This window comes from Lonchura striata, chromosome 3, assembly GCF_046129695.1.
Source record: "Lonchura striata isolate bLonStr1 chromosome 3, bLonStr1.mat, whole genome shotgun sequence".
NCBI lineage: Eukaryota > Metazoa > Chordata > Aves > Passeriformes > Estrildidae > Lonchura > Lonchura striata.
In genome coordinates this window covers 44,175,104-44,188,203 of record NC_134605.1, presented here as the reverse complement: position 1 = coordinate 44,188,203, position 13,100 = coordinate 44,175,104, and the positions used below count along the sequence as shown (strand labels likewise).

At 34.4% G+C, this 13,100-nt stretch overlaps 1 protein-coding gene across 3 annotated transcripts in view; it reads left to right on the top strand.

Moving 5' to 3' along the window:
* SIPA1L2 (signal induced proliferation associated 1 like 2) overlaps positions 1 to 13,100 on the top strand; it is a 123,334-nt gene that overhangs the window by 58,734 nt on the left and 51,500 nt on the right. For all 3 annotated transcript variants that reach the window (XM_021527120.3, XM_077782112.1, XM_021527122.3), the window contains 4 exons: positions 1,680 to 1,813; positions 3,186 to 3,374; positions 8,160 to 8,334; positions 11,948 to 12,051. In XM_021527120.3, coding sequence (XP_021382795.1) covers positions 1,680 to 1,813; positions 3,186 to 3,374; positions 8,160 to 8,334; positions 11,948 to 12,051 — 602 coding nt within the window. The remainder of the gene's footprint in view (positions 1 to 1,679; positions 1,814 to 3,185; positions 3,375 to 8,159; positions 8,335 to 11,947; positions 12,052 to 13,100) is intronic.

The following is a 13,100-nucleotide window of genomic DNA, read 5'->3' as shown; positions in this document are numbered from 1 at the left end:
AAGGCTCTTGCCCAGAGTGTGGTTGCCCTCCATCTCTGTTGGGAGGTCCTGCTGGCTGCTGGGCAGCCTGTGCTCACAGGGTCCCCAGTCCTCTTCCACAGAGAGGCTCCTGAGGCAGTGGGTTCCCAGTCTGTTGTATGAGCTTGTTCTGTTCTACGTACATTTCTGTGTTGGTCTTCATAAGGCTTTTTCAGTCCATTTTCTCAGATTGTCAAAATGAGAGTTTGTTTTAAACTGTCAGGTTGAAAACTTTTAAGTGGTTTAAGAGTTGCTTCACATGCAGCTCAGCTGTCACAGCTCAGCAGTAGCTGCCTCCAGGGGAAGAGGAGAGTGGGAAGTGAAGCACAAGACACCCTACAGTTGTGGGACTCCACTTGTGTAGCTTTGCCCTTGCCTGCTTTTGTTAAAACTGCAAGGATTATGAATTTCCATGTCTGCCGTGTGCACATATTTCTGATTTGTTAAAAGCTTGCTGGTTTTAATCTCTTGCACTCTTCTGCAGTCCTAACCTCCAATACATGAACTATTCTTTTAGAGCTTAATTAGGGGCAGCAACTTATTGAGGATGAACTCCATTCCATCATTTAGATAATGTATTAAACAATATTTATTAAACAATAACACCTCCAGCATCAAATTCTGATAAACATTTTAGTAACTGGCCACTACTTGCAATTTGTATGACTGACCACAGTCCTTTAAGGTCAATTGTCCAGCTGGTTTCCATCCACCTTGCAATTTGCATGTCCAAACTATGTCTTTTCAGTTTAGCTACACAGATATACTATGGGAGACTTTGTGAAAAGCATTGCTAAAGCACAAGTGGGTGATATTCATTGCTCCTTCCTCATCCATAAAGCCAGTCACGTCACTGCATAAAACAACTGGATTGGTCATGCATGATTTGCATTTTTTAAATCTATGCAGGCTGTTTCCAAGTATCTTTTTGTCCTTCATGTGCCTGGAAGTGTCTTCCATGAGAATTTGTTCCTTAATCTCCCTGGGAACTAAAATTTATCGTGGCTGTTCTATGGCTTCCCAGACCCTCTTGCCCTTTTTTAGAGGTGTCTGTAACTACTCACTATGGCCTTTCCAAGGTGGTGAGGTGGAGCCTCAATACACGTCCTGATTGGTCACATGGATTTGAGTGTCTGGTCTCCTTAAATAGTCTCTAATGTGATCTTTCTCTTCAGCTCCTAGTGCTTTACTCTCCCCAACTGGACCAGTTGCCTCACGGATGAATTTAACTATTCATCAACCACTGAAGAGTTACTAGACTCAGTTTTCCCTTGTTGAGTAGCTGCTTGGAATGTAAAGTTATAAATAAGAATAAATCTTATTTGTTGAAGACTCCTAGCTTTTATTCAAGATTCTCTGTAGATACAGTTTCTCCAGACTAGTTTCCTATGGCATGAAGCAAAAAGATTAATTTCATAGTAAAAAAGGAGAAAATATAATTTATGTGATATGAGTGACCATTTTGCTCATCAAAATTAGCATTTGTGATTTATGTACTTATTGTACAATTCAGAAGATTGCCAGCTGGTGTATTCACAGACCTCATAGTTCAATTAAAAATAATCTCTTTTTCTTGCTGCAGAATTTTTTTGAGATTTGATGAAAATTTTCTAGGAGATTCATCCTTTACTCTTATCTCTTAATTCATTCCTGTTCAAAAGAGCATCAGAACTACTTCGGAATAGATGAAAATCTTGGACCTGTAGCAGTCAGCATCCGGAGGGAAAAGGTTGAAGATGCTAAGGAGAAAGAAGGATCTCAGTTCAACTATCGTATAGTTTTCAGGACAAGTGAGGTAATGTTCATGCCATAATTCTGCAAAGCAATGGAAAAGTTCACTTAGAGCTTAGGATACTAGTTGTTTGTCTGGGGTTACATTGCTAACTTTGAAAGTAAATCTCTTAATGGGAAAGGATGTTGCCTGTACCATTAGTAAATGTAGTTGCTCCTGAACAAAAGTTTTCCTTTTCTGTACCACATAAAATTTCTGTGCTTTTGAGTGAGCACCTAAAAGGAGGTAAGTTGGCTTGAAGAGAGCTGCAAGGTGCAAGCAAGGGAACAGATGTTAACACAGCTAAAGATAAGTGTGGATCAGGCTGCTTAGTGTTATGTTTCTAATTATAGAAATGAAAGATTAAGAAATGTAGAGATAAAGGGAGCTGCAAAATAGGAAAACTAGTATAATGACTTATATTTATTTTTTCAGTTTGTTTCAAAATACTTTCTTAGAAGCTTTTTTGTGACATGTTTCTATGTAATTCTATATGGATAATTTGCAGAAGTATTAATATATCTATAAAAAAATGGTGTTATTTGAAAGAAGAATTTGCTTGTGGATGTTGTGTGTGAAGTTTCATAATTTCTATTTCAAGCAATTTAACATCTCTTGCTAAACAATTTCTTTATCACTTCAACTACCTTAGATTTGTATGAAAACACACAATGTTATTATTGCAGCAGACAACTGTAAATTTTTGAAATCCTTAGGACTATTGATTTTTATTTTGACTAGGATACAGAGAAGTGTTAGCTAGATCTCATGATATCACTGGGCTCTTGTGCTTTTGCAAACAGATGTAAAAACAGATATAGATGTAATTTTTGTTTTCAGTTTAGGTTTTTTCATAGCCAAAAATGTGGTGTCCGTGTATATATGTGTGGAAAGGTGATCCAGGTTACCCAGTTCTAAGAAATTAATCTCTTCTTGTCAAATCCAATGAAGATAAAGCAGCATAAATTAAATAATAGGTGAATGGGTTAAGTAAACTTGAGATTCACTATAGCTTATCTCACATGTCCAGCCTCACATTTGACTACTGTTTGCTAGGGTAGTATGGCAAAATTAACTGGTTTTATTTTACTGGTGTCTTTAATACTTTCTCCTCCCCCTGAAAAGGAATATTGTTAGTAATTGTAATAAATTGTTAACATGCTTCATTATTTTTGTTAGGCAAAAAATATACTTGTCTCTTAGACATTGAAAGCTTGTCTGCTCTTTAAAAGTTATTTACTATTTTTTTTTTTACTAGATAAAAAAATTAATTAAAATGAGGGTGTTTTTCTTTCCATTTCTTTTTTCCATGCTTTTGCTAAAACTTGAAGTTTTTATCTCTAGGGTTTAGAGTATTAGAGCTAAAAATGTTTTGTGTGTTTTACCTTACATACAGCTTACCACACTAAGAGGAGCAATTTTAGAAGATGCTATACCATCCACTGCTCGTCATGGCACGGCAAGAGGTCTGCCTCTCAAAGAGGTGCTGGAGTATGTAATACCAGAGCTGAGCATCCAGTGCCTGAGACAGGCTTCCAGCTCGCCCAAAGTTCCCGAGCAGCTGCTTAAACTGGATGAACAAGGGGTATGTTGCAAGAAGGCACATGACCTTCTTTTTAGAGACTGTTCTTTAGATAAATAGAACAAAAAAATATATTAAATATTTTGCAGAATGTGATAATTAACATGGATCTGCAATGCAAACCATTCAGTTTCTTGGTTTTAGAGAAACCTGCCTATTTTTCACTGACAAAATGAGGTTTGCTTTTCAAAGCAAATAGTTCTTAAAATGCATTTCAGCTGAAGGAAGTAAATATTGGTCTATGGAGATTGTCTTTCAATGTCTGAGTGAAAGCTTATGAAGTTTTAACATCAGTAAGAAGGGATTTTCACAATCTGTATTTGCACTAAAATATGTACAAAAGTCGAATGCAAATGAAAATACATCTAACACTATTAGTATTATGTGTGGGTAAGGAGCAAAGCACGTTGTGTCTTAAGTCTCTGCATCTAAAATTTATAGTTATTTTTTACAATACCGTTTTAAAGTATGTATTTGTATTTTATGAATTTGCTGTATTCTTACTAGAATAGAATACTTCTGTATTCATAGAACTGAAATTGTGATTGACACTACTGAATTAACTGCATGGCAATAAAATATTTGAATGGCCTAAATTTTGAGAGAAAATGGTGAGGTCTATTAGGTTCAATAAAAGTGAATCTTCTTCATTCAAAGCTAGTAGTTAAATTTATGATTTTTGAATATTTTGTGAAGGACACACTTATGATGGTTTTTAAATTGTGGTTTTTTAAAAAATGTTCATTGAAATTGAAGATTTTACTTTCTAGGTGAAAGTCAGTATCTATCTGTTGAAGTCCAATCCTATGATTGAACCAGTTGAATGTGATGGCGCTATAGTTAATTTTTTATTGCTGATTTAGTTTTGAATGCAGTAATTGCATCTAATGTTGGTGGTATCTATCAGAATTCCTTGTGCCTGTAACAATTGCTCGAAACAAAGCACATGTAGTCAGAGGAACAGAATTGGCTGGTTTTGGATGGATTATTAAACTATCTTTTGTATATTAATTTTAGTACTTTTGTTCACATTAGTGTTTGAAGATGGTGCTAATTTAGCTGAATGTTGTTTTCTTCTGTGTTTGTCACTTTTTCTGGTAAAAACAATGCAGGGAAATCAGAGGCACTGAATTCTGGACCCAAGAGCTCCTGATGTGCTCTTGCTCTCTGTTGTTTTAGCTTCAGAGAGTTTAGGTTAATCTAGTAAATAATACTCACTCTCAGAGGGGCAGTATTGAGTATGACTGTGTTTGACCTTATCTGAATATTTTTCAAACTCACTAACAGTATTTCCCAAAAATTGGAAATTGAGATTGTCTATTGAAATGACCAGATTGATTCTTTAATGATCATCTCCTCATTTTGAGAAACAGCAGTATATAGCACTTCCTTTTATTTTGTACAACCAGTTCTGAAATTCAGTCCTATTATTAAATGGGCTGTCACCTGACAAAATGTAATATTATTATATCTTATGTACCACTTACTACAAGGTGAATACTTGAACATAGAAAGCTGCGCAAAGAAGTGGTGTGAGATCCATTTTTGGTTTTAATCCTCTTAGCTACTTTATGCATTCAGTTCATTAAGTAAAGACAAAAAGAGTTATGCTTGGCAAGTGAAGATGATGACTCTTGGAAATGTCATGAATTTAAAAAGATGAATTATGACCTGGAAGATTAGTACTGTCACCGGAGTGATAAAAATTTTGTCTAATGGAGTATTAAATGTTTACATTTAGCCAACTAAAGAATTTATTGTTTTGATTTCATTCTCTACCTATCTGATAATTTTTCTGTGAAATCTAATATGGATTATGAAGGAAACATGTAGCTAAATTTTTTCTCTAAAAATGATAGTAGAAACGATGTAAATTAGATGGTTGATCTAATTTGAATATGTTAAGAAATTGCCTTTTCCCAGTTATTCTGCCATATGATGGTCATCATTAAATTCAGCTGTATATTTACAAGAAAAGTCAATATTTTATCTGCTACTGTTGTTTTTTCAAGCTTTCCGCATCTTCCCCCTAGTTTCCCTGTCAAATTTCTGCTAATGGTTGTTTATTGTATATACTTTTCGGTTCCCTTCACATTGCTCTAAGAATGCTCACTTCTCCCTGAGCTATAGGATAAAGTTTAAAAAAGACCAAAGAAATTAAGATTGGCTGCAGTGACATTTAGTGACTGTTGTGTGTCTAATCTCTTGATGTTCCTTGATAGTAAAGAATCTGAAATCTTCACATGATGAAAGTTGCTGTTACATGATAAATAATCCGTGCAAAAATTTACCAGGATGCCCAAGATTCAGTAGTGAGTGATTCAGACCAGAACAGAATCATTTTGAGTCAGGAAGGACTGCTATGTACCTTCAATACATATCACATACCCAAGTAGCTAAATGGGTTTAGCAGATTTTTTGTGATGCCATGTTATTAAATTGTTCTCAGTGTAAAATATAAGTAAATATAAAATTTCTGAAGTGGAAATAATTAAATCGGAACCATGTCTACAATTACATACTTAAAAAACTTGAATAAGCATGTGGTACAATTTCAAAACTGGCAAACTTTATCAGTTTTAAATATTCTGATAGCTCTTCATGCCAGTTAAATGCATGACATAAGAAGATCCTGCCAAAGCTTGTTGAGTTATTTCTCTTTTAGGCACTGACTTTCTAAATGTACCTAGATCTCTGCTTCTGCACAGCCACCATGATCTTGGCTGAGAGTTCTTTTACTCAGATCTTCCAATTTTGTAGTTGTGAAGGGTTTTAGTGCAGGGGCAGGAGGTTCAGATTACTGCAAATGAGCTTGCAGCTTGTTTAGCAATAGTGGTTTTTTAAAGTATTGACTTTGTTTAGAATTGTATAGTGCTTGATGGTCCACAGAGTCAAATCCCAGGAATAGTTCATATCTTGGGCTGGTGAGTCTCAGATCCTCATTTTCAATATCTGTTAGCTCAGTGTTTAAACTGTGAGATGTTGGATTGTTCTTTAAGATAGGTGTATACTTCACTCCTATTTGGATTATTGTTATTCATTAACAAATGCAGGAATGTCTGGCATGTGCAGAATGAAAAGTGTGACTAGACCAAATATTTTGCCCAGATGCCTCTTTACCCTTAGTCCTTGTCCCTATTTTTGGTGACTTTATTTTGCATTTAACTTCTCTACTTGTCAATTCTAGTGTGAAATCAAGGAAATCAACTTAAATCCCCTGTGGTTTAAGTTAAACTATTGGACACAGGGCTGGTATAGAGTTGACAGTGTGGTCACCATCATTTAAGTCTACTGGGATGTGTCAAGTACCAGCACTACTTCCTGATATCTAATGTTTGCATGACCAGTTATTTTGCAGTTTCCTTCATGAATTGTTCATGCTAGCTTTCTGCTGAATAAAATAGTCACCAGTGTGCAACCTGGAACCTTTTGTTAAGTACCTCTCTCTTTAAAATGGGGAATCAAGGAAACACTCTGGATGGGGGTAGCACCTAATGCCAGTCAAAAGGAAATGACAGGAGCAAACCAGTAGCTCCAGGTTTCATGGGTCTGACTTCAGCAGCTCCTTCAGTGCATCCATAATCTCCTTTTATCTCAGATGGTCATCCATCCCATTCCACATCAAACTTACAGCTTCTGGCTCTTCTGTGTTCTAGGCTAGCCAGGTGAAACCTTATTCCTTATTCCTGTCCTTACTAAGCCTGTCCTTTGCTCCGAACTGCTCTCTGGTCAAGGGCATTCTGCCAGAGCAGGTTCCACAAGGGCTCACTCCTACACAAAGCCTTTTTCTCTTTACGACTAAGGGGAAGCAGGCTGTTGTTGTCACCTTTGCTCTAACAGAAATTCATCAAGCCTTCCCATAACGTGCATTTTGGATATTAATCCTGAAGTTTGATTAAGATATGTCTACCACTGGAGAGCTGATTTGAGTCATGAATGTAGAAAAGTGTCTGAAGGGAATCGTGTGTGACTGATGGTCTCTGTCAGTTTGTGAAGCTCTGGAAGGTGTTGGTTAAGAATAATAGGACTAATACATCCATGTGGAGGTTTCCTTTTTGTCAGCTTAAGTCTGGATAAAAGCTAAGAGGAAAATGGTCTGCTCAAGAAGTAATGATCTCTATACCTAAGGTTTTATAGTTTTTGTACTTTATTTTTGGATAGATGTGATTTATTTGTGTAATGTTCCATAACTGAGAATCAGTTTAGCAAAACTATTTGACTGCAATCTAATTTCTTGTTTCAGGTATACTTTTAAAAATGGCAAATAGTTTTTAACAGTGCGTGATTTTATGAGGAAGGGAAAAGATTACATATAATAGAAATTACTGTTCTGAGGGCCTGTTTTAACTGAACTACAGTGAACTTTAAAGGGTAAAAATGAGGGACGATAAACTCACCTTCTTTGAAAGCTGAGAAAAAAGGACCAATATATAAATATTGCCAATTAAATTTTTCATACTGTAGCAGGAAGTAGAGTGTGCTTTTATAGATAACAAAGTGAAAAGTCTTTGTACTGCTTTTATCTTTGTTTGAATAGTGCCAATCCAGTTTTCTTTCAAAAATTGGAGGGTGTCTTTTGTGGATTTTTTTTTTTGTTTTGTTTTCATCCTGTGGTGACTTAATTTCCAAAATCAGAACACTTATTTTTTCATTTTCAGATGTCTTCTGTCAGGGGTTATAACAGTGCTATATTTTAATTATTTCATATTATTTAATTATTTAATATTTATTCTAGTATTGACTTTGTTTCTGTAAATTTTCCTTTTCTTATTTAATTTTTAATTTCAGCTGAGTTTTCAACACAAGATTGGTATCCTTTACTGCAAAGCAGGCCAAAGCACAGAAGAAGAAATGTACAACAATGAGATGGCAGGACCAGCTTTTGAAGAGTTCCTTGATCTCCTGGGCCAGAGAGTACGGCTAAAAGGATTCAGTAAATACAGGGCACAGCTAGATAATAAAAGTAAGTTATGTTTCAAGCTGTGGGAGAAAGGGTAATTATCCAGCTGATCATCTGTAAATTGTGTTGTCTTTTCATGCTCTTGACTTTAGGTTTTCAATAGTAAGATTATATGATAAATGAGGAAGATGAAGCATATGGTAAGAGCATGCATCAAAGGTTTTCTGAAAGATAATTTACTTTTCCTGTGGCATTAGTAGAACTGAAAATCAAAGCAATTTATTTCATTTGTTTTCATTTAGTTAAAATCATACATGAGTAATATTTCCCCAGTCAGGTACACTTTAACATCTTATTTTTTCAAAGGCAATAAAAATATATGTATTTCAAAATATGGAGCAGTTTCCCTTATTTCAGCTAAACATACATGCTTACTATTAGCCAACACACACAAGCAGTCAGTTTTCCTGGTTTCTCACACAGGCACAGTAAGCATGTCATCATTTCTCAGCTGATAATTTTTAATCTACCTCAGTGCCATTTCCCCAGGTCTTTCCAGTTCCCTAAGTGCATTAGTTTAAAATTTTAATTGTACAAATTGGTTGGATTTTGTAGCAAAATAGGAACTGAAGTATTGCTGTTAAAAAAAGTCAGTATGTTAAGACACTTCTTTATTAATACTGTTTTTTACTGCCCTTAAATTTAACTTAAATTAATTCTTAGTTTAATGATGTTTTAGCAGGATTTTGACAGCTGATCATATCAGCTGTGATCTAAGGATATCTAGTTATTCATCTACTTCATTTTAACATAGTGTCAGCCTATTGTAAGCACCACATTTATTTCTAATAACATTATTGCCTTTTTGCTTAAATCCATGCTTGTTTCCCTTTAATAATTTGAGCTTTTTAGAGACTATTACATCCTGTTTCAGTACAGAATAATTTTTCAAATTAATTTGTAGAAATACGTTTTAACATGCTGTGGATGTCAGACTTCTAGAATGAATTGATAAATAGGGATGAATATTGAAAGAAAATGTTTGGTTTTCTTTTTTTCCCCAATCAGAACATGACTCAATGTCACCTAGTAAGTTGTACATATGAAAATAAATGCTAGTCTGTCAGCAAATTCAGTTTCTGTATTTGCTGTGCTTCAGTATGAACTTACATTGCTGATCAACACTGTGTATGTATCAGTCAGTAATGTGATTTTAATCTGATGTAAAAGTCTGTGTGCCATTTACTACATTGTCCTGTCATAGAGTGTCCTCATAGTTTGCAACAGGCAAAATGGAATTAAGAATTCAAAAAGATACAGTATTATATTAAATGTAAAGTATGGGCTTAAGTATCATATTTTTGTTATACTTAACAACCAAGAAGTATTACTGTGTGTCATATTTAGACCTAGATTATACATTGTTCTGACTGCCTACAGGTTCAGAGGAGTGTAATAATGTTGTCTCTAGGAGCTATATTTTTGGTAGACACAGTGTTTCAGTAATAAGTCTTGCTTAGTTCTTGTAGGAGTAAAATTTATTAAATTTTTATATTCTAAAATGCTTGACTAGCTGTGAAGTTTTTCTATAAAAAGTTCTTTTGTTTGTTTTAAAAATTTGTTTATTTAATATTTGGATAATTGGTTGATCCATTTCTTATGTAACAGAGAAAGTTGAATGTTGTGATGTTACCCTGTCTGACAAATAAGCTCTCACCTCTTGTGTGCTCACCCCCCTCCAGTTTGTGAGTTGAGATTAAGAGAGCTCCATGAGTGAAGGGAAGAAAGGGGGAAAAGAACACCCCCAAAAAGCCTCCCAAACAAAAACTCCAAAACAAACAACAACAACAATTAAAAAAAAACCCAATCACAAATGAAAGCCACCACTATATCAATCAGAGAACAATACAACTAATTCAAAGGCAACCACTCACCACCTGCCATTAGATGACTGAAGACCAGCCATTCTCTGAGCAACAGCTACCATGAAAAAAGTCTCCCTGCTCCAGTTTTCCAGTTTTATAGGGCATGGGATATGTTTTTGGTCCATTTGACTGGCTGTCTCCTCCCAAGCCCTTGGCCAGCCCAGGACACTTCCTAGGGGACAGTGTGGGGGCAGAGTGGCGCTGATGCTGTGCGGGCACTGTTGGGCACCCGCTGAATCATTGGTGTGTTACCAGCACTGCTTTGATCTCACAGACAGCACACAGCACCATGTGGGCTGCTAGGAACAATTATAGCTGCTTCCAAGCCAGACCCAGTGCAAATGTTCAGAACATATGGAATATATTAACTACAAATCCTCTTCTGCCCTTCTTTAGTGCAGTTTTAGTGGCATGCAGTTCCAAAGCCTGAGATAAAGAAATAAGGGAATTAAATTAAACTTTACCAATTCAATGCTATATAATTTGTTTAGTATATGTTTTAAAACATATCAGTCTATTGGAAATGAGATAAAATGTTTTATTACTGGAACATATTTTCTCTTTCTATCTCTTCAAAACTGTCTTCTAAAATGCCACTGAAAGGTTATAATGGAATTAGATTTTCAGCTAAGATTTTGAAATAGAAGAGCACAATACGGTTTCCTTCTTTTAGCAACATTTAAGTAACAAACTTCACTTGAAATTATGCTTTTTATTTCTTATGCAACCGTAATCTGTGTTTAATAAATGAAGTTAACTTAATTATCATACAGACATAATTGATACACCCAGCACACTCACATATGAATGCTCTCCTAATTGTATACACACAAATATTTTTTAGATGTAGGGCTGCAAATAAAAAAGTGTATGTTTATATACTTTTACCTGGAGAACTAACATGGCTAATTGATTTCTTTTTGGAATATAGTTACTCTTCAAAACAGATCAAAATTCCAAAACCTTAAACAGTGTGCTAAAGAGTGTACTGGAGAATATTTATTGCTGTAGAAAACATAAAATTATGTTAAAAATAAGTGAATGTGGAAAAAGAGAAGAAAAATTGGCAGTTGTCTTGACTCAATAAGGTGTTCAATAGAGCTAAACCTTTAACTTTTAAAAAGTTCGTTGTATGTACTTAGTCTGTACAAATTGAAGAATAGTAATAATAAGGATTAATTTATGACTACAGTGTAAAACTCATTTACTGTAAACATCACAAAATTAATAAACTTTCTAAACAAAATAAAATGTTAATTCATATCATATATTAAATTTATATAAAGAATTTTAAAATATATGTACTATACACATGTTTTATGTTTTAAAAATGCCTGTTCTGCAACTTGTGCTTTAATGTGAGGTTTGAAATAGCCAGTTCACTTTTGGTAAAGTATGGGTTTAGTCAATTGTCCTTATTAATGTTTAAACAATGAAAATACACCTTATATAAGACTACACTCAAGTAGCTAAGTGTTTTGATTTTATCGTGATATGCCAATATATTTTAAATTAGTTTATTTAGGTCTCAGAGACAGCTAACACTTTGGGTTTTTTTCTGTAGGACCCCCTCTATGTCATAATACAAAAATGAAGACTAGATTTTTAGCTGTGGAAACTGGTTTTCTTCAATTATAAAAAATATGTAAGCTGTTTAAATAGATTTAAATCAGAGCATGCAGAGCAGTGTCCTAAAAAGTAGTATGAATGTTGTAAGTTACTGACCTTCTTGCGATTAAATTAATTTTCAGCTGATTCAACAGGAACTCATTCCCTCTATACTACCTATAAAGATTATGAATTAATGTTTCATGTATCAACAATGCTTCCATACATGCCCAGTAACAGGCAACAGGTATGTCTTTTAAGCTTTTCATTGTAGTTTTACATGATAAATGTTTGACATTGAGTGTTGGGGTTTTTTAATAGTATTGGTTGAAAATTGAGTTGTTTTAAAAGAAATATGACTCAATTATATTTATTTTCTTGAAATATTGTAAGACATCAGAAATTCTGTAAGATTTGTATTCTATATGATTCAGGAATTTATCCCATGTACCCTATTTCATTATATTATTAAAAGGCAATATTGCCTCTGGTGAATACGTTTTCAGTTTGGACTGAATTCACATCTAGTGTATGTTTTAAACATTTAATGGAATGAATCTTGAAAATAGTCTTATGGTTAAAATATGCATGTAATAAGATTTTTAAAACTAGTCCACTTAATCCTTGTTTTACAGATCTTGAAATGTTTATTAGTGTGTGAGCTTAGTAATAGGTACAGCTAAACTGTATCCTTCAAGGTGTCTGTGAAAACAGAAAATTGCAGTGTATTTTTCTTGTTTCTAGAGAATTCCCTTTGCTTATATAATAATTCAGAATGTCTTCAATGCATTAAGGATGGCTAAAAACCAGCACAGCAGTGCACCAGTAAGGTTACTCTGTCTTGCCTGTCTTGTGACTTAATTGAAATGTACAAGCACATTTGGTATAATATATCAGTTTTAATGCTTAAAAAAATTGCTGGTAGATCAGACTGATGGTAGTTTGTAACTTTCTGTGCTACTACTCTATGTTCTTCCATGTATGCAGAATAAGTGTTGATTTCTGTAGTTAGTTTTGGAATATTCTTTCCTTGCCATGCAAGTTACAATCATGTCAGCCATTGTGGAAGGCTGTCATGAAATAAGGATGCTATCTCACTTTGGTTTTGAACAGCACACAAAAGATGCTTACTGATTGATTGTTGAACCATATGGGAGTTGTATCTTTCATGTCCATCCTATCAATAGGTCTTGTGTGAGCAGAAAGATATGTGTCAAGGCAGCAAGAGAAAGATAAAATATAAGTACTGAAATTCTTCAGAAGGGATAAATAAAAATAACAATGGAAAAAAGTATA